At 47.4% G+C, this 22,541-nt stretch overlaps 1 protein-coding gene across 1 annotated transcript in view; it reads right to left on the reverse strand.

The window, feature by feature from the left end:
- Positions 1 to 22,541, reverse strand: part of LOC139551373 (receptor-type tyrosine-protein phosphatase mu-like) — a 565,336-nt gene that overhangs the window by 157,576 nt on the left and 385,219 nt on the right. The window contains exon 15 of the mRNA XM_071362858.1: positions 9,631 to 9,660. Within this exon, the coding sequence (XP_071218959.1) occupies positions 9,631 to 9,660 (30 nt within the window). The remainder of the gene's footprint in view (positions 1 to 9,630; positions 9,661 to 22,541) is intronic.

Consider the following 22,541-nt stretch of genomic DNA (forward strand, 5'->3'; position numbering starts at 1 on the left):
TATAACAGCAGGCTGATAAGGGTGGTGTTTCTGTAGTTCTACTATAACAGCAGGCTGATAAGGGTGGTGTTACTGTAGTTTAAACCATAACAGCAGGCATTTAAGGGTGGTGTTAGTGTAGTTTAAACCATAACAGCAGGCTGATAAGGGTGGTGTTACTGTAGTTCTACTATAACAGCAGGCTGATAAGGGTGGTGTTACTGTAGTTCTACTCTAACAGCAGGCTGATAAGGGTGGTGTTACTGTAGTTTAAACCATAACAGCAGGCTGATAAGGGTGGTGTTACTGTAGTTTAAACCATAACAGCAGGCTGATAAGGGTGGTGTTACTGTAGTTCCACTATAACAGCAGGCTGATAAGGGTGGTGTTACTATAGTTTAAACCATAACAGCAGGCTGATAAGGGTGGTGTTACTGTAGTTTAAACCATAACAGCAGGCTGATAAGGGTGGTGTTACTGTAGTTTAAACCATAACAGCAGGCTGATAAGGGTGGTGTTACTGTAGTTCTACTATAACAGCAGACTGATAAGGGTGGCGTTACTGTAGTTTAAACCATACCAGCAGGCTGATAAGGGTGGTGTTACTGTAGTTTAAACCATAACAGCAGGCTGATAAGGGTGGTGTTACTGTAGTTTAAACCATAACATCAGGCTGATAAGGGTGGTGTTACTGTAGTTCCACTATAACAGCAGGCTGATAAGGGTGGTGTTACTGTAGTTTAAACCATAACAGCAGGCTGATAAGGGTGGTGTTACTGTAGTTCCACTATAACAGCAGGCTGATAAGGGTGGTGTTACTATAGTTTAAACCATAACAGCAGGCTGATAAGGGTGGTGTTACTGTAGTTTAAACCATAACAGCAGGCTGATAAGGGTGGTGTTACTGTAGTTTAAACCATAACAGCAGGCTGATAAGGGTGGTGTTACTGTAGTTTAAACCATAACAGCAGGCTGATAAGGGTGGTGTATTATTATTCCAACTAGTAGCCTAGTGTTTAAGAGCGTTGGGCCAACAACCAAAAGGTTATAGGTTCGTATCCCAGAACAGACTAGGTGAAAAATCTGTCAATGTGTCCTTGAGCAAGGCACTTAATCCTAATTTCTCCTGTAAATCGCTCTGGATAAGAGTATCTGCTAAATGACTAAAACATATATATATATACAGTTAGATAAATAGCTTCCGTTGAGCTTTTTATTTTCATGATAATGCATGTACCTACTGTAGCTATGTACAATGCTTTATCTGGTGGTTAACAGACCAGTGGTGCTTGGCACCTTCATTATGTTCTACCTTTATTTAACTTTATTACCTTTATTTGAACTTGGTTGTGTCATTCAACCTTCTCCATATTGAAAATGGTTACTAAGCACTTCCTGTATTGACAATTGAAAACTAAACGACACACTTACCTAACCTGTGTTAATAATTGACAGGAAGCTAAATCACTTTTGTTGAGTGTTTAATTTTCATGATACTGTTGACTAGGGTTGCAATGAGAGGGTATATTATTGGAAACTTTCAATGTTTACCAGTAAACTACAAACATTTTGGTACCTTTCAAGGATTTTATGTAATCTATCACAAGACATCTCGTAGCCCTTTTGGGGCCTTCAGATTATCACAGACCTCTATATTATCTCTGTCCCTCTGTGTAACCTTATCAGATGTAACATATATGAAATTATGTAAAAATGATTTTAAAATACAAAAAATAACGTCAAAGCTGTGAAACATTATCCTAAATATAAACCATAAAATTAGGGAATACCATTGGTGTTTAATACGAGGGCTTCAGCATGAAATTATTATTATTTATTTTTTTACACACATAATTATTTGACTATGTCAATATGTATTTGTTGTAAAGGTTTTGGCGCCAAACTGATGACAGTTGTGAAAAAAGTTCGGACCCCCACATTTTGTTACGCTACAGCCATATTCAAAAATGTATCAAATAGATTTTTTCCCTCATCAATCTACAAACAATACCCCATAAATAATAAAATGTGATTTCACATTTAAATAAGTATTCAGACCCTTTAATCAGTACTTTGTTGAATCACCTCTGGCAGAGGTTACAGACTGAAGTCTTCTTGGGTATGACGCTACAAGCTTGGCACACCTGTATTTAGGAGGTTTTTCCCATTCTTCTCTGCAGATCCTCTCAAGCTCTGTCAGGTTGGATGGGGAGCGTAGCTGCACAGCTATTTTCAGGTCTCTCCAGAGACGTTACATGGGGTTCAAGCCCGGGCTCTGGCTGGGCCACTCAAGGACATTCAGAGACTTGTCTCGAAGCCACTCCTGCGTTGTCTTGGCTGTGTGCTTAGGGTCGTTGTCCTGTTGGAAGGTGAACCTTCGCCCCAGTCTGAGGTCCTGAGCGCTCTGGAGCAGGTTTTCATCAAGGATCTCTCTGTACCTTGCTCCGTTCATCTTTCCCTCGATCCTGACTAGTCTCCCAGTCCCTGCCTCTTAAAAACATCCCCACAGCATGATACTGCCACCACCATGCTTCACCGTAGGGATGGTGCCAGGTTTCCTCCAGACATGACATTTGGCATTCAGGCCAAAGAGTTCAATCTTGGTTTCATCAGACCAGAGAATCTTGTTTCTCATGGTCTGAGTCCTTCCTGTCACTCCTGTGTTGGCTGTGTGCTTAGGGTCATTGTCCTGTTGGAAAGTGAACCTTTGCCCCAGTCTGAGGTCCTGAGCGCTCTGGAGCAGGTTTTCATCAAGGATCTCTCTGTTCTTTGCTCTGTTCATCTTTGCTTCGATCCTTACTAGTCTCCAGTCCCTGATGCTGCCACCACCATGCTTCACCAACAGACGTGACACTTGGCATTCAGGCCAAAGAGTTTAATCTTGGTTTTTCATCAGACCAGTTTCATTAGGTGCCTTTTGGCAAACTCCAAGCGGGCTGTCATGAGCCTTTTCCTGAGGAGTGGCGTCCGTCTGGCCACTCTACCATAAAAGCCTGATTGGTGGAGCGCTGCAGAGATGGTTGTCCTTCTGGAAGTTTATCCCATCTCCACAGAGGAACTCTGGAGCTCTGTCAGAGTGACCATCGGGTTCTTGGTCACCCCCCTGACCAAGGCCCTTCTCTGACAATTGCTCAGTTTGTCCGGGCGACCATCAGGTTCTGACCAAAGCCCTTCTCCCCCGATTGCTCAGTTTGGCCGGGCGGCCAGCTCTAGGAAGAGTCTTGATGGTTCCAAACTTCTTCCATTTAAGGAATGATGGAGGCCACTGTGTTCTTGGGGACCTTCAATACTACAGAAATGTTTTGGTATCCTTCCCCAGATCTGTGCCTCGACACAATCCTGTCTCGGAGCTCTACGGACAATTCCTTCAATCTCATGGCTTGGTTTTTGCTCTGACATACACTGTCAACTGTGGGACCAACTTGATTTACGAAATGTCATTGACATTGGTGTCATATTGGCTTAGATATGGTGGTAGTGGCATTTTAAATTGAGCATTAAGCTTCAATCAATGCATATACTATGCCCCCCTAAATAATATCGTATTTTTCATATCAGGGGTATAAGTAGGCCTACTACATAATATTTTTCCCGTCTCAGTGAACCCGAAGGGGACTTAATAAATTCAAGCATTCCTCCACCTCAACGTAATCCCTTATGAACCTAAATCCTTAATGACAGACCACAGATTGATCATTAATGCCAGATCACAGAGTGGACCTTTAATTACAGTGTTGAATTGATGAGGTCCTGGCAAACACACAGACACACACACACACACACACACACACACAAACAGCATATTCTGGCACCACATGTTCCACACACACACACGCACGCACGCACGCACGCACGCACACACACACACACACACACACACACACACAAACAGCATATTCTGGTGCCACATGTTCCACACACACACACACACACACACACACACACACACACACACACACACACACACACACACACACACACACACACACACACACACACACACACACACACACACACACACACACACACACACACACACACACACAAACAGCATATTCTGGTGCCACATGTTCCACACACACACACACACACACACACACACACACACACACACACACACACACACACACACACACACACACACACACACACACACACACACACACACACACACACACACACACACACACACACACACACACACACACAAACAGCATATTCTGGCACCACATGTTCCACACATGCACTCACACACATTCTGTCTTTCTCTCACACACACACAAATAAACAGCATATTGTGGAAGAACAGGCCACACTACACTCTTACAGCTTAAAACATGTTTGATGCTCATCATCATCATCATCATCGTCGTCGTATGAGAACATGAATGGATCCTAGACGTGTTCTGATCCCAGTCAACAACATTTCCATTAATACAGAAGATAATCAGGTACGCCGAAGCTTCGACAGAGTGATCAGCACAAGCTGTAATCATATCGCCATGATGCACTATCTCGACAGGAAATGCTACATCCTCTACATCCTGTACATCCCGGGTGATCTCATCTTCAGAGTGACGACGGCTGGCGCTACAGTGGGGAGTAGCATTAGTTATATCACTAGATATTATACTGTATCTGTCTGACTACCCACTACCCTTATTATATCACTAGATAACCACGTCAGTGTGAATGACAAAACGCTGGACGTTATTATTATTTCCCAGGTGGAGACGATGAGGCTTTTTTTTTGTCTTTGAACAGAAGTGCTAGTTACGGTCTGATCACCGGCAGATTATAATCCCTCTCTAATTGAGGAATAGGGACTTAAGCCTCTTTCCTCTCCACTGTAGCGTTGCAGCACACATCACGTAGTCGAAACAGTGAAGTAGAACCTGTGTGTAAAATCTAAGGCTATTGTCTTGTAATGCAGGGAGAACGTGAATACGACAGAGCTAATTCTGAGAACCTAGTTTTAGTGAGGTGGTATGCGTCCTATCCAGAGATCCATATTATTCAAAAGATCCTTCAAACATTTCTTTTTAGGGGTATCACAAAGGGATAGATTGGTGTAGAATTTGTAAGAAAATGTAAGGCTATTGTCTTATAATGCAGGGAGATTGAGATTAAAATGTACATGTGACAGCAGAATTTTCAGCTAATTCTGAATATTGATGTTAAGAGGCTTGTCAGCTTATCATCACAGCTACACGGAGAGATGGAGGGAGGGATGGAAAGATGGAGGGAGGGAGAGAAGGAGAGATGGAGGGAGGGAGGGAGAGATGGATGGATGGAGAGATGGCGGGAGGGAGGGATGGAGGGAGAGATGGAGAGAGGGAGAGATGGAGAGAGGGAGAGATGGCGGGAGGGAGGGATGGAGAGAGGGAGAGATGTAGGGAGGGAGAGATGGAGAGATGGAGGGAGGGAGAGATGGATGGAGGGAGGGAGAGATGGAGGGAAGGATGGAAAGATGGAGGTAGGGAGAGATGGAGGTAGGGAGAGATGGAGGGAGGGAGAGATGGAGATGGAGGGAGAGATGGAGATGGAGGGAGAGATGGAGGGAGGGAGGGATGGAGATGGAGGGAAAGATGGAGGTAGGGAGAGATGGAGGTAGGGAGAGATGGAGATGGAGGGAGAGATGGAGGGAGGGAGAGATGGAGATGGAGGGAGAGATGGAGGTAGGGAGAGATGGAGGTAGGAGAGATGGAGATGGAGGGAGAGATGGAGGGAGAGATGGAGGGAGGGAGAGATGGAGGGAGAGATGGATGGAGGGATGGAGGGATAGAGAGATGGAGGGAGGGATGGAGGGAGGGATGCGATATGGAGGGATGGAGAGATGGAGTGAGGGAGGGATGGATGGAGGGATAGAGAGATGGAGGGAGGGATGGAGGGAGGGATGCGATATGGAGGGATGGAGAGATGGAGTGAGGGATGGATGGATGGAGGGATGGAGAGATGGAGGTAGGGATGGAGGTAGGGATGGAGGGAGGGATGGAGAGATGGATGGATGGAGGGAGGGAGGGAGGGATGAAGGGAGGGAGGGAGGGATGGAGAGATGGAGGGATGTAGAGATGGAGGGAGGGAGGGATGTAGAGATGGAGGGAGGGAGGGAGGGAGGGTGGGAGGGAGGGATGAAGGGAGGGAGGGAGGGATGGAGAGATGGAGGGAGGGAGGGAGGGAGGGAGGAAGGGATGGAGAGATGGCGGCAGGGAGGGATGGAGGGAGGGAGGGAGGGAGGGAGGGATGGAGGGAGGGAGGGATGGAGAGATGGAGGGATGGAGGGAGGGAGGGATGGAGAGATGGAGGGAGGGAGGGAGGGAGTGATGGAGAGATGGAGGGATGGAGAGATGGAGGGAGGGAGGGAGGGAGGGATGGAGAGATGGAGGGAGGGAGGGAGGGAGGGAGGGATGGATGGAGGGAGGGAGAGATGGAGGGATGGAGGGAGGGAGGGAGGGATGGAGAGATGGAGGGATGGAGGGAGGGATGGAGAGATGGAGGGAGGGAGGAAGGGATGGAGAGATGGAGGGAGGGAGAGATGGAGGGAGGGAGGGATGGAGAGATGGAGGGAGGGAGGGAGGGAGGAAGGGATGGAGAGATGGCGGCAGGGAGGGATGGAGGGAGGGAGGGAGGGAGGGAGAGATGGAGGGAGGGAGGGATGGAGAGATGGAGGGATGGCGGGATGGAGGGATGGAGAGATGGAGGGAGGGAGGGAGGGAGTGATGGAGAGATGGAGGGATGGAGAGATGGAGGGAGGGAGGGAGGAAGGGATGGAGAGATGGAGGGAGGGAGGGAGGGAGGGATGGAGAGATGGAGGGAGGGGAGGGAGAGATGGAGAGATGGAGGGAGGGAGGGAGGGATGGAGAGATGGAGGGATGGAGGGAGGGATGGAGAGATGGAGGGAGGGAGGAAGGGATGGAGAGATGGAGGGAGGGAGAGATGGAGGGAGGGAGGGATGGAGAGATGGAGGGATGGAGAGATGGAGGGAGGGAGAGATGAGGAGCAGTGTGAAGGAATAGAACTGGGCAGGGCTACAGAAGAGGAGAAGAGGACAGGACAGTTTTACATGCTGTTTGGTGCCAGACAGAGGATTATATCAGATCATTCCTAATTCTCTATGTAATATATAGTACAGCATTGTTAGTTGCTTTAGTTGCTGGTATTTTTAGCCAGGAATGTACTCACCGAAACAATACGTATGAACTACTAGCAGTAGATTAGAAAAGGTCCCCTGTCAAGACAGGCATTTCAACATCTGACTTTGACAAGCCAAAAGAAAGAAAATCATTAGAAGCCAAATGGAAATTCATAAACTATATTGATCGTCTCCACACAAACATATTCTGAAGCCAAATGATCAACAATGCAGGTTAGGTTAATCATTTATCATTTGATAAACAACAAACTGCTCGGAGGTCAAAACGAGAGAGATTCTTGTTGTGAATTGTTTCAAAATATATCGTACTAATAATATATTAAATATGCATGTATTTTCCCGGTATGGAGAAAGCATGTCTGACTAATGTCTGTCTGCAGGTGTCGTGCAGCAGTTTGAATGGAGACAGGCAAGAGGTACCGGAGCGCCAAGTCTAGGTCCAAGAGGTTTCTAAACAGCTTCTACCCTCCCAAGCCATAAGACTCCTGAACATCTAATCAAATGGCTACCCAGAATATTCACATTGCCCCCCCCCCCCTCCCCTCTCCACACCACTGCCACCCTCTGTTGTCATCTATGTATAGTCACTTCGATAACTCTACCTACATGTACATACTACCTCAACTAACCGGTGCCCCCGCACATTGACTCTGTACCGGTACCTCCCTGTATATAGCCTGCACATTGACTCTGTACCAGTACCCCCCTGTATATATCCTCCACATTGACTCTGTACCGGTACCCCCTGTATATAGCCTCCACATTGACTCTGTACCGGCACCCCCCTGTATATAGCCTCCACATTGACTCTGTACCAGTACCCCCCTGTATATAGCCTCCACATTGACTCTGTACCGGTACCTCCCTGTATATAGCCTGCACATTGACTCTGTACCGGCACCCCCCTGTATATAGCCTCCACATTGACTCTGTACCGGTACCCCCTGTATATAGCCTCCACATTGACTCTGTACCAGTACCCCCCTGTATATAGCCTCCACATTGACTCTGTACCAGTACCCCCCTGTATATAGCCTCCACATTGACTCTGTACCGTAATACCCTGTATATAGCCTCCACATTCACTCTGTACCGTAACACCCTGTAAATAGCCTCCACATTGACTCTGTACCGTAATACCCTGTATATAGCCTTCACATTGACTCTACCGTAATACCCTGTATATAGCCTCCACATTTACTCTGTACCGTAATACCCTGTATATAGCCTCCACATTGACTCTGTACCGTAATACCCTGTATATAGCCTCCACATTGACTCTGTACCGGTATCCCCTGTATATAGCCTCCACATTGACTCTGTACCGTAATACCCTGTATATAGCCTCCACATTGACTCTGTACCGTAATACCCTGTATATAGCCTCCACATTGACTCTGTACCGTAATACCCTGTATATAGCCTCCACATTGACTCTGTACCGTAATACCCTGTATATAGCCTCCACATTGACTCTGTACCGTAATACCCTGTATATAGCCTCCACATTGACTCTGTACCGTAATACCCTGTATACAGCCTCCACATTGACTCTGTACCGTAATACCCTGTATATAGCCTCCACATTGACTCTGTACCGTAATACCCTGTATATAGCCTCCACATTGACTCTGTACCGTAATACCCTGTATATAGCCTCCACATTGACTCTGTACCGTAATACCCTGTATACAGCCTCCACATTGACTCTGTACCGTAATACCCTGTATATAGCCTCCACATTAACTCTGTACCGTAACACCCTGTATATAGCCTCCACATTGACTCTGTACCGTAATACCCTGTATACAGCCTCCAATTTAACTCTGTACCGTAACACCCTGTATATAGCCTCCACATTAACTCTGTACCGTAACACCCTGTATATAGCCTCCACATTAACTCTGTACCGTAACACCCTGTATATAGCCTCCACATTGACTCTGTACCGTAATACCCTGTATACAGCCTCCACATTAACTCTGTACCGTAACACCCTGTATATAGCCTCCACATTAACTCTGTACCGTAACACCCTGTATATAGCCTCCACATTGACTCTGTACCGTAATACCCTGTATATAGCCTCCACATTGACTCTGTACCGTAATACCCTGTATATATATTGTTATTTTTTTACTGCTTTTACTGCTCTTATTTAATTACTTAAATCATTTATACGCAAATGTCACATAGTGTGACATGAATTTAATCATAACGTTGAAACTAAAAAAGGGGGCCTATAACAAGCAGAGAGGAGAACGACAACGGCTACGGTTCATCTCATGTAAATAACAAGGTGCTTTGTTGACACTTGCATTGATTCTATCCTTACAGGGGAAATTAAAACGAAAATGTAGCTGAAATATATTGGCAAATTGTGTATTTGACTCAGGTCTGCGGGCGAGATGAATGACATGGTTCCAGTCTCAATGATGTAGTATGGACGACAGAAAAGCAAAAGCACCAAGACTGTTGCGTTAAAGTGTTTTACTTACAGGTAGTAAGTGTAGGAGTGGTAGGTTCTTCTGCCCAGTGGTACGTGGTAGGTGAGGTGGTACGTGGTAGGTGAGGTGGTACGTGGTTAGGTGAGGTGGTGGTAGGATATAAGCAGTGGAGGACGGAGGAACGGGGAGGGGAGGAACGGGGAGGGGAATATGGAATGAAGGAAAGAAAAAGTAAAAATACATTAATGTTTTGAAAAAATAGATAAAATGGACAAAAACCATATGGTGGCTGGCAGGCAGGCAGGCATACATGAAAGGCAGACTGGCGAACGTGCAGAGCAAGGTTATAGCTTGGAGTTATGTGGCGTGTAATGTGTGCCCGATTCTTTTCTAAAGATTCATTCTCATTTTGTAAGCTAAGTTGTTATTATATACAGTTGGAGTACAGGTCATGTTGAGAAATCACAACCGGTTAGCTGATGTATACACAACCGGTTAGCTGATGTATACACAACCAGTTATCTGATGTATACACAACCGGTTCTGTCTAAGACGTGTTAAAAAACGAACATATGTCACATGCTGCCTCTTCGTACATAAACACCTACATCCACATTCTGAATATAGTTCATGTACAGGTCATGAGGTAAGAGCTAGTTGATGTATACACAAAGCCAGGTCTCCAATACACCTGCCCCCGACAGACATATGTCACATAAATGTATGAAGACAGAGACATTAAGATCAATACCTGATTCTATCGATTTGACCTCCAAGAGTTAGTTTCCGAATCAGAACTTAGAATGTCTTAACACGGCTGTAAATCGAATATAATTAATGCAAATGAAATCAAATGGATCCAATTAAATAATCTCCCACTTCCTGTCTCATTTGATTAGGTCACACCGAAAATAATTCAGTTAAATAGCGTGACTGTTTGTTTGCACACGCCATACGGAATATCACACTGTACAAAACGTCAAATGGTACATTACTGGTAAAAACTAAGTATAGGTCTCGAAAAACGTCAGTTTAAACAGGCTCCATTACCAAGGAACTGGTATCTACCATTCCCACCTCTGTTACCAAGGAGCTAGCATCTACCACTCTCACCTCCATTACCAAGGAACTAGTATCTACCACTCCCACCTCCAGCTCCATTACCAAGGAACTAGTATCTACCACCCCCAACTCCACCTCCATTACCAAGGAACTGGTATCTACCACTCCCACCTCCATTACCAAGGAACTAGTATCTACCACCCCCACCTCCACCTCCATTACCAAGGAACTAGTATCTACCACCCCCACCTCCATTACCAAGGAACTAGCATCTACCACTCTCACCTCCATTACCAAGGAACTAGCATCTACCACTCCCACCTCCACCTCCATTACCAAGGAACTAGCATCTACCACTCCCACCTCCATTACCAAGGAACTAGTATCTACCACTCCCACCTCCATTACCAAGGAACTAGTATCTACCACTCCCACCTCCATTACCAAGGAACTAGTATCTACCACTCCCACCTCCATTACCAAGGAACTAGCATCTACCACTCACACCTCCATTACCAAGGAACTAGTATCTACCACTCCCACCTCCATTACCAAGGAACTAGTATCTACCACTCCCACCTCCATTACCAAGGAACTAGTATCTACCACTCCCACCTCCATTACCAAGGAACTAGTATCTACCACTCCCACCTCCACCTCCATTACCAAGGAACTAGCATCTACCACTCCCACCTAAATTACCAAGGAACTAGCATCTACCACTCCCACCGCCATTACCAAGGAACTAGTATCTACCACTCCCACCTCCACCTCCATTACCAAGGAACTAGTATCTACCTCTCCCACCTAAATTACCAAGGAACTAGTATCTACCACTCCCACCTCCATTACCAAGGAACTAGCATCTACCACTCCCACCTCCATTACCAAGGAACTAGTATCTACCACTCCCACCTCCACCTCCATTACCAAGGAACTGGTATCTACCTCTCCCACCTCCATTACCAAGGAACTAGTATCTACCACTCCCACCTCCATTACCAAGGAACTAGCATCTACCACTCCCACCTCCACCTCCATTACCAAGGAACTGGTATCTACCTCTCCCACCTCCATTACCAAGGAACTAGTATCTACCACTCCCACCTCCATTACCAAGGAACTAGCATCTACCACTCCCACCTCCACCTCCATTACCAAGGAACTAGTATCTACCACACCCACCTCCATTACCAAGGAACTAGTATCTACCACTCCCACCTCCATTACCAAGGAACTAGCATCTACCACTCCCACCTCCATTACCAAGGAACTAGCATCTACCACTCCCACCTCCACCTCCATTACCAAGGAACTAGCATCTACCACTCCCACCTCTGTTACCAAGGAACTGGTATCTACCACTCCCACCTCCATTACCAAGGAAATGGTATCTACCACTCCCACCTCCATTACCAAGGAACTGGTATCTACCACTCCCACCTCCATTACCAAGGAACTGGTATCTACCACTCCCACCTCCATTACCAAGGAACTAGTATCTACCACTCCCACCTCCATTACCAAGGAACTGGTATCTACCACTCCCACCTCCATTACCAAGGAACTGGTATCTACCACTCCCACCTCCTGTTACCAAGGAACTAGTATCTACCACTCCCACCTCCATTACCAAGGAACTAGTATCTAACACTCCCACCTCCATTACCAAGGAACTGGTATCTACCACTCCCACTCCCACCTCCATTACCAAGGAACTAGTATCTACCACTCCCACCTCCATTACCAAGGAACTAGTATCTACCACACCCACCTCCATTACCAATGAACTAGTATCTACCACTCCCACCTCCATTACCAAGGAACTAGCATCTACCACTCCCACCTCCATTACCAAGGAACTAGTATCTACCACTCCCACCTCCGTTACCAAGGAACTAGTATCTACCTCTCCCACCTCCATTACCAAGGAACTGGTATCTACCTCTCCCACCTCCATTACCAAGGAACTCGTATCTACCACTCCCACCTCCGTTACCAAGGAACTAGTATCTACCTCTCCCACCTCCACTACCAAGGAACTGGTATCTACCACTCCCACCTCCATTACCAAGGAACTGGTATCTACCTCTCCCACCTCCATTACCAAGGAACTAGTATCTACCACTCCCACCTCCATTACCAAGGAACTAGCATCTACCACTCCCACCTCCATTACCAAGGAACTAGTATCTACCACTCCCACCTCCGTTACCAAGGAACTAGTATCTACCTCTCCCACCTCCATTACCAAGGAACTAGTATCTACCACTCCCACCTCCGTTACCAAGAAACTAGCATCTACCACTCCCACCTCCATTACCAAGGAACTTGTATCTACCACTCCCACCTCCATTACCAAGGAACTGGTATCTACCTCTCCCACCTCCATTACCAAGGAACTAGTATCTACCACTCCCACTCCCACCTCCATTACCAAGGAACTAGCATCTACCACTCCCACCTCTGTTACCAAGGAACTAGCATCTACCACTCCCACCTCCATTACCAAGGAACTGGTATCTACCACTCCCACCTCCATTACCAAGGAACTAGTATCTACCACTCCCACCTCCATTACCAAGGAACTGGTATCTACCACTCCCACCTCCATTACCAAGAAACTAGTATCTACCACTCCCACCTCCATTACCAAGGAACTAGCATCTACCACCTCCACCTCCATTACCAAGGAACTAGCATCTACAACTCCCACCTAAATTACCAAGGAACTAGTATCTAACACTCCCACCTCCACCTCCATTACCAAGGAACCAGCATCTACCACTCCCACCTCCATTACCAAGGAACTAGTATCTACCACTCCCACCTCCATTACCAAGGAACTAGCGTCTACCACTCCCACCTCCGTTACCAAGGAACTAGTATCTACCACTCCCACCTAAATTACCAAGGAACTAGTATCTACCACTCCCACCTCCATTACCAAGGAACTGGTATCTACCACTCCCACCTCCATTACCAAGGAACTAGTATTTACCACACCCACCTCCATTGCCAAGGAACTAGCATCTACCACTCCCACCTCTGTTACCAAGGAACTATCATCTACCACTCCCACCTCCATTACCAAGGAACTGGTATCTACCACTCCCACCTCCATTACCAAGGAACTAGCATCTGCCACTCCCACCTCCTGTTACAAAGGAACTAGTATCTACCACTCCCAACGCCATTACCAAGGAACTAGTATCTAACACTCCCACCTCCATTACCAAGGAACTAGTATCTACCACTCCCACCTCCATTACCAAGGAACTAGCATCTACCACTCCCACCTCCACCTCCATTACCAAGGAACTGGTATCTACCTCTCCCACCTCCATTACCAAGGAACTAGTATCTACCACTCCCACCTCCATTACCAAGGAACTAGCATCTACCACTCCCACCTCCACCTCCATTACCAAGGAACTAGTATCTACCACACCCACCTCCATTACCAAGGAACTAGTATCTACCACTCCCACCTCCATTACCAAGGAACTAGCATCTACCACTCCCACCTCCATTACCAAGGAACTAGCATCTACCACTCCCACCTCCACCTCCATTACCAAGGAACTAGCATCTACCACTCCCACCTCTGTTACCAAGGAACTGGTATCTACCACTCCCACCTCCATTACCAAGGAACTGGTATCTACCACTCCCACCTCCATTACCAAGGAACTGGTATCTACCACTCCCACCTCCATTACCAAGGAACTGGTATCTATCACTCCCACCTCCATTACCAAGGAACTAGTATCTACCACTCCCACCTCCATTACCAAGGAACTGGTATCTACCACTCCCACCTCCATTACCAAGGAACTGGTATCTACCACTCCCACCTCCTGTTACCAAGGAACTAGTATCTACCACTCCCACCTCCATTACCAAGGAACTAGTATCTAACACTCCCACCTCCATTACCAAGGAACTGGTATCTACCACTCCCACTCCCACCTCCATTACCAAGGAACTAGTATCTACCACTCCCACCTCCATTACCAAGGAACTAGTATCTACCACACCCACCTCCATTACCAAGGAACTAGTATCTACCACTCCCACCTCCATTACCAAGGAACTAGCATCTACCACTCCCACCTCCATTACCAAGGAACTAGTATCTACCACTCCCACCTCCGTTACCAAGGAACTAGTATCTACCTCTCCCACCTCCATTACCAAGGAACTGGTATCTACCTCTCCCACCTCCATTACCAAGGAACTCGTATCTACCACTCCCACCTCCGTTACCAAGGAACTAGTATCTACCTCTCCCACCTCCACTACCAAGGAACTGGTATCTACCACTCCCACCTCCATTACCAAGGAACTGGTATCTACCTCTCCCACCTCCATTACCAAGGAACTAGTATCTACCACTCCCACCTCCATTACCAAGGAACTAGCATCTACCACTCCCACCTCCATTACCAAGGAACTAGTATCTACCACTCCCACCTCCGTTACCAAGGAACTAGTATCTACCTCTCCCACCTCCATTACCAAGGAACTAGTATCTACCACTCCCACCTCCGTTACCAAGAAACTAGCATCTACCACTCCCACCTCCATTACCAAGGAACTTGTATCTACCACTCCCACCTCCATTACCAAGGAACTGGTATCTACCTCTCCCACCTCCATTACCAAGGAACTAGTATCTACCACTCCCACTCCCACCTCCATTACCAAGGAACTAGCATCTACCACTCCCACCTCTGTTACCAAGGAACTAGCATCTACCACTCCCACCTCCATTACCAAGGAACTGGTATCTACCACTCCCACCTCCATTACCAAGGAACTAGTATCTACCACTCCCACCTCCATTACCAAGGAACTGGTATCTACCACTCCCACCTCCATTACCAAGAAACTAGTATCTACCACTCCCACCTCCATTACCAAGGAACTAGCATCTACCACCTCCACCTCCATTACCAAGGAACTAGCATCTACAACTCCCACCTAAATTACCAAGGAACTAGTATCTAACACTCCCACCTCCACCTCCATTACCAAGGAACCAGCATCTACCACTCCCACCTCCATTACCAAGGAACTAGTATCTACCACTCCCACCTCCATTACCAAGGAACTAGCGTCTACCACTCCCACCTCCGTTACCAAGGAACTAGTATCTACCACTCCCACCTAAATTACCAAGGAACTAGTATCTACCACTCCCACCTCCATTACCAAGGAACTGGTATCTACCACTCCCACCTCCATTACCAAGGAACTAGTATTTACCACACCCACCTCCATTGCCAAGGAACTAGCATCTACCACTCCCACCTCTGTTACCAAGGAACTATCATCTACCACTCCCACCTCCATTACCAAGGAACTGGTATCTACCACTCCCACCTCCATTACCAAGGAACTAGCATCTGCCACTCCCACCTCCTGTTACAAAGGAACTAGTATCTACCACTCCCAACGCCATTACCAAGGAACTAGTATCTAACACTCCCACCTCCATTACCAAGGAACTAGTATCTAACACTCCCACCTCCATTACCAAGGAACTGGTATCTACCACTCCCACTCCCACCTCCATTACCAAGGAACTAGTATCTACCACTCCCACCTCCATTACCAAGGAACTAGTATCTACCACACCCACCTCCATTACCAATGAACTAGTATCTACCACTCCCACCTCCATTACCAAGGAACTGGTATCTACCACTCCCACCTCCATTACCAAGGAACTGGTATCTACCACTCCCACCTCCATTACCAAGGAACTAGTATCTACCACTCCCACCTCCATTACCAAGGAACTGGTATCTACCACTCCCACCTCCATTACCAAGGAACTGGTATCTACCACTCCCACCTCCTGTTACCAAGGAACTAGTATCTACCACTCCCACCTCCATTACCAAGGAACTAGTATCTAACACTCCCACCTCCATTACCAAGGAACTGGTATCTACCACTCCCACTCCCACCTCCATTACCAAGGAACTAGTATCTACCACTCCCACCTCCATTACCAAGGAACTAGTATCTACCACACCCACCTCCATTACCAAGGAACTAGTATCTACCACTCCCACCTCCATTACCAAGGAACTAGCATCTACCACTCCCACCTCCATTACCAAGGAACTAGTATCTACCACTCCCACCTCCGTTACCAAGGAACTAGTATCTACCTCTCCCACCTCCATTACCAAGGAACTGGTATCTACCTCTCCCACCTCCATTACCAAGGAACTCGTATCTACCACTCCCACCTCCGTTACCAAGGAACTAGTATCTACCTCTCCCACCTCCACTACCAAGGAACTGGTATCTACCACTCCCACCTCCATTACCAAGGAACTGGTATCTACCTCTCCCACCTCCATTACCAAGGAACTAGTATCTACCACTCCCACCTCCATTACCAAGGAACTAGCATCTACCACTCCCACCTCCATTACCAAGGAACTAGTATCTACCACTCCCACCTCCGTTACCAAGGAACTAGTATCTACCTCTCCCACCTCCATTACCAAGGAACTAGTATCTACCACTCCCACCTCCGTTACCAAGAAACTAGCATCTACCACTCCCACCTCCATTACCAAGGAACTTGTATCTACCACTCCCACCTCCATTACCAAGGAACTGGTATCTACCTCTCCCACCTCCATTACCAAGGAACTAGTATCTACCACTCCCACTCCCACCTCCATTACCAAGGAACTAGCATCTACCACTCCCACCTCTGTTACCAAGGAACTAGCATCTACCACTCCCACCTCCATTACCAAGGAACTGGTATCTACCACTCCCACCTCCATTACCAAGGAACTAGTATCTACCACTCCCACCTCCATTACCAAGGAACTGGTATCTACCACTCCCACCTCCATTACCAAGGAACTAGTATCTACCACTCCCACCTCCATTACCAAGGAACTAGCATCTACCACCTCCACCTCCATTACCAAGGAACTAGCATCTACCACTCCCACCTAAATTACCAAGGAACTAGCATCTACCACTCCCACCGCCATTACCAAGGAACTAGTATCTACCACTCCCACCTCCATTACCAAGGAACTAGTATCTACCACTCCCACCTCCACCTCCATTACCAAGGAACTAGTATCTACCACTCCCACCTCCACCTCCATTACCAAGGAACTGGTATCTACCACTCCCACCTCCATTACCAAGGAACTAGTATCTACCACTCCCACCTCCATTACCAAGGAACTAGCGTCTACCACTCCCACCTCCGTTACCAAGGAACTAGTATCTACCACTCCCAATTAAATTACCAAGGAACTAGTATCTACCACTCCCACCTCCATTACCAAGGAACTGGTATCTACCACTCCCACCTCCATTACCAAGGAACTAGTATCTACCACTCCCACCTCCATTACCAAGGAACTAGCATCTACCACTCCCACCTCTGTTACCAAGGAACTATCATCTACCACTCCCACTTCCATTACCAAGGAACTGGTATCTACCACTCCCACCTCCATTACCAAGGAACTAGCATCTGCCACTCCCACCTCCTGTTACAAAGGAACTAGTATCTACCACTCCCAACGCCATTACCAAGGAACTAGTATCTAACACTCCCACCTCCATTACCAAGGAACTGGTATCTACCACTCCCCCTCCCACCTTCATTACCAAGGAACTAGTATCTACCACTCCCAACGCCATTACCAAGGAACTAGTATCTAACACTCCCACCTCAATTACCAACGAACTGGTATCTACCACTCCCACCTCCATTACCAAGGAACTAGTATCTACCACTCCCACCTCCATTACCAAGGAACTAGCATCTACCACTCCCACCTCCACCTCCATTACCAAGGAACTAGCATCTACCACTCCCACCTCTGTTACCAAGGAACTGGTATCTACCACTCCCACCTCCATTACCAAGGAACTGGTATCTACCACTCCCACCTCCATTACCAAGGAACTGGTATCTACCACTCCCACCTCCATTACCAAGGAACTAGTATCTACCACTCCCACCTCCATTACCAAGGAACTAGCATCTACCACCTCCACCTCCATTACCAAGGAACTAGCATCTACCACTCCCACCTCCATTACCAAGAAACTAGTATCTACCACTCCCACCTCCATTACCAAGGAACTAGCATCTACCACCTCCACCTCCATTACCAAGGAACTAGCATCAACCACTCCCACCTCCGTTACCAAGGAACTAGTATCTACCACTCCCACCTCCATTACCAAGGAACTAGTATCTACCACTCCCACCTCCATTACCAAGGAACTAGCATCTACCACTCCCACCTCCATTACCAAGGAACTAGTATCTACCACCTCCACCTCCATTACCAAGGAACTAGCATCAACCACTCCCACCTCCGTTACCAAGGAACTAGTATCTACCACTCCCACCTCCATTACCAAGGAACTAGCATCTACCTCTCCCTCCTCCATTACCAAGGAACTAGCATCTACCACTCCCACCTCCATTACCAAGGAACTAGCATCTACCACTCCCACCTCCATTACCAAGGAACTAGCATCTACCACTCCCACCTCCATTACCAAGGAACTAGTATCTACCACTCCCACCTCCATTACCAAGGAACTAGTATCTACCACTCCCACCTCCATTACCAAGGAACTAGCATCTACCACTCCCACCTCCGTTACCAAGGAACTGGTATTGACCACTCCCACCTCCATTACCAAGGAACTAGCATCAACCCCTCCCACCTCCATTACCAAGGAACTGGTATCGACCACTCCCACCTCCATTACCAAGGAACTAGCATCTACCACTCCCACCTCCGTTACCAAGGAACTAGTATCTACCACACCCACCTCCATTACCAAGGAACTAGTATCTACCACTCCCACCTCCATTACCAAGGAACTAGCATCTACCACTCCCACCTCCATTACCAAGGAACTAGCATCTACCACTCCCACCTCCACCTCCATTACCAAGGAACTAGCATCTACCACTCCCACCTCTGTTACCAAGGAACTGGTATCTACCACTCCCACCTCCATTACCAAGGAACTGGTATCTACCACTCCCACCTCCATTACCAAGGAACTGGTATCTACCACTCCCACCTCCATTACCAAGGAACTAGTATCTACCACTCCCACCTCCATTACCAAGGAACTAGCATCTACCACCTCCACCTCCATTACCAAGGAACTAGCATCTACCACTCCCACCTCCATTACCAAGGAACTAGCATCTACCACTCCCACCTCCACCTCCATTACCAAGGAACTAGCATCTACCACTCCCACCTCTGTTACCAAGGAACTGGTATCTACCACTCCCACCTCCATTACCAAGGAACTGGTATCTACCACTCCCACCTCCATTACCAAGGAACTGGTATCTACCACTCCCACCTCCATTACCAAGAAACTAGTATCTACCACTCCCACCTCCATTACCAAGGAACTAGCATCTACCACCTCCACCTCCATTACCAAGGAACTAGCATCTACAACTCCCACCTAAATTACCAAGGAACTAGTATCTAACACTCCCACCTCCACCTCCATTACCAAGGAACCAGCATCTACCACTCCCACCTCCATTACCAAGGAACTAGTATCTACCACTCCCACCTCCATTACCAAGGAACTAGCGTCTACCACTCCCACCTCCGTTACCAAGGAACTAGTATCTACCACTCCCACCTAAATTACCAAGGAACTAGTATCTACCACTCCCACCTCCATTACCAAGGAACTGGTATCTACCACTCCCACCTCCATTACCAAGGAACTAGTATCTACCACTCCCACCTCCATTACCAAGGAACTAGCATCTACCACTCCCACCTCTGTTACCAAGGAACTAGCATCTACCACTCCCACCTCCATTACCAAGGAACTGGTATCTACCACTCCCACCTCCATTACCAAGGAACTAGCATCTACCACTCCCACCTCCTGTTACACAAGGAACTAGTATCTACCACTCCCACCATCCGCCTCCATTACCAAGGAACTAGTATCTACCACTCCCACCTCCATTACCAAGGAACTAGTATCTACCACTCCCCCTCCCACCTCCATTACCAAGGAACTAGTATCTACCACTCCCAACCGTCCATTACCAAGGAACTAGTATCTAACCACTCCCACCTCACATTACCAAGGAACTGGTATCTACCACTCCCACCTCCATTACCAAGGAACTAGTATCTACCACTCCCACCTCCATTACCAAGGAACTAGTATCTACCACTCCCACCTCCATTACCAAGGAACTGGTATCTACCACTCCCACCTCCATTACCAAGGAACTGGTATCTACCACTCCCACCTCCATTACCAAGGAACTAGTATCTACCACTCCCACCTCCACCTCCATTACCAAGGAACTGGTATCTACCACTCCCACCTCCATTACCAAGGAACTAGTATCTACCACTCCCACCTCCATTACCAAGGAACTAGCATCTACCACTCCCACTCCACCTCCATTACCAAGGAACTAGCATCTACCACTCCCACCTCCATTACCAAGGAACTAGTATCTACCACTCCCACCTCCATTACCAAGGAACTAGCATCTACCACTCCCACCTCCATCTACCAAGGAACTAGTATCTACCACACCCACCTCCATTACCAAGGAACTAGTATCTACCACTCCCACCTCCATTACCAAGGAACTAGCATCTACCACTCCCACCTCCATTACCAAGGAACTAGCATCTACCACTCCCACCTCCACCTCCATTACCAAGGAACTAGTATCTACCACTCCCACCTCCATTACCAAGGAACTAGTATCTACCACTCCCACCTCCATTACCAAGGAACTAGTATCTACCACTCCCACCTCCATTACCAAGGAACTAGTATCTACCACTCCCACCTCCATTACCAAGGAACTAGCATCTACCACTCCCACCTCCACCTCCAATTACCAAGGAACTAGCATCTACCACTCCCACCTCCATTACCAAGGAACTAGCATCTACCACTCCCACCTCCATTACCAAGGAACTAGTATCTACCACTCCCACCTCCATTACCAAGGAACTGGTATCTACCACTCCCACCTCCATTACCAAGGAACTAGCATCTACCACTCCCACCTCCATTACCAAGGAACTAGTATCTACCACTCCCAACGCTCCATTACCAAGGAACTAGTATCTACCACTCCCACCTCCATTACCAAGGAACTAGCATCTACCACTCCCACCTCCTGTTACAAAGGAACTAGTATCTACCACTCCCAACGCCATTACCAAGGAACTAGTATCTAACACTCCCACCTCCATTACCAAGGAACTGGTATCTACCACTCCCCCTCCCACCTCCATTACCAAGGAACTAGTATCTACCACTCCCACCGCCATTACCAAGGAACTAGTATCTAACACTCCCACCTCAATTACCAAGGAACTGGTATCTACCACTCCCACCTCCATTACCAAGGAACTAGTATCTAACACTCCCACCTCCATTTCCAAGGAACTAGTATCTACCACTCCCACCTCCATTACCAAGGAACTGGTATCTACCACTCCCACCTCCATTACCAAGGAACTGGTATCTACCACTCCCACCTCCATTACCAAGGAACTGGTATCTACCACTCCCACCTCCATTACCAAGGAACTAGTATCTACCACTCCCACCTCCATTACCAAGGAACTAGTATCTACCACTCCCACCTCCATTACCAAGGAACTAGTATCTACCACTCCCACCTCCATTACCAAGGAACTAGTATCTACCACTCCCACCTCCATTACCAAGGAACTAGCATCTACCACTCCCACCTCCATTACCAAGGAACTAGTATCTACCACTCCCACTCCACCTCCATTACCAAGGAACTAGTATCTACCACTCCCACCTCCATTACCAAGGAACTA

Source organism: Salvelinus alpinus, chromosome 23 (genome assembly GCF_045679555.1).
Source record: "Salvelinus alpinus chromosome 23, SLU_Salpinus.1, whole genome shotgun sequence".
NCBI lineage: Eukaryota > Metazoa > Chordata > Actinopteri > Salmoniformes > Salmonidae > Salvelinus > Salvelinus alpinus.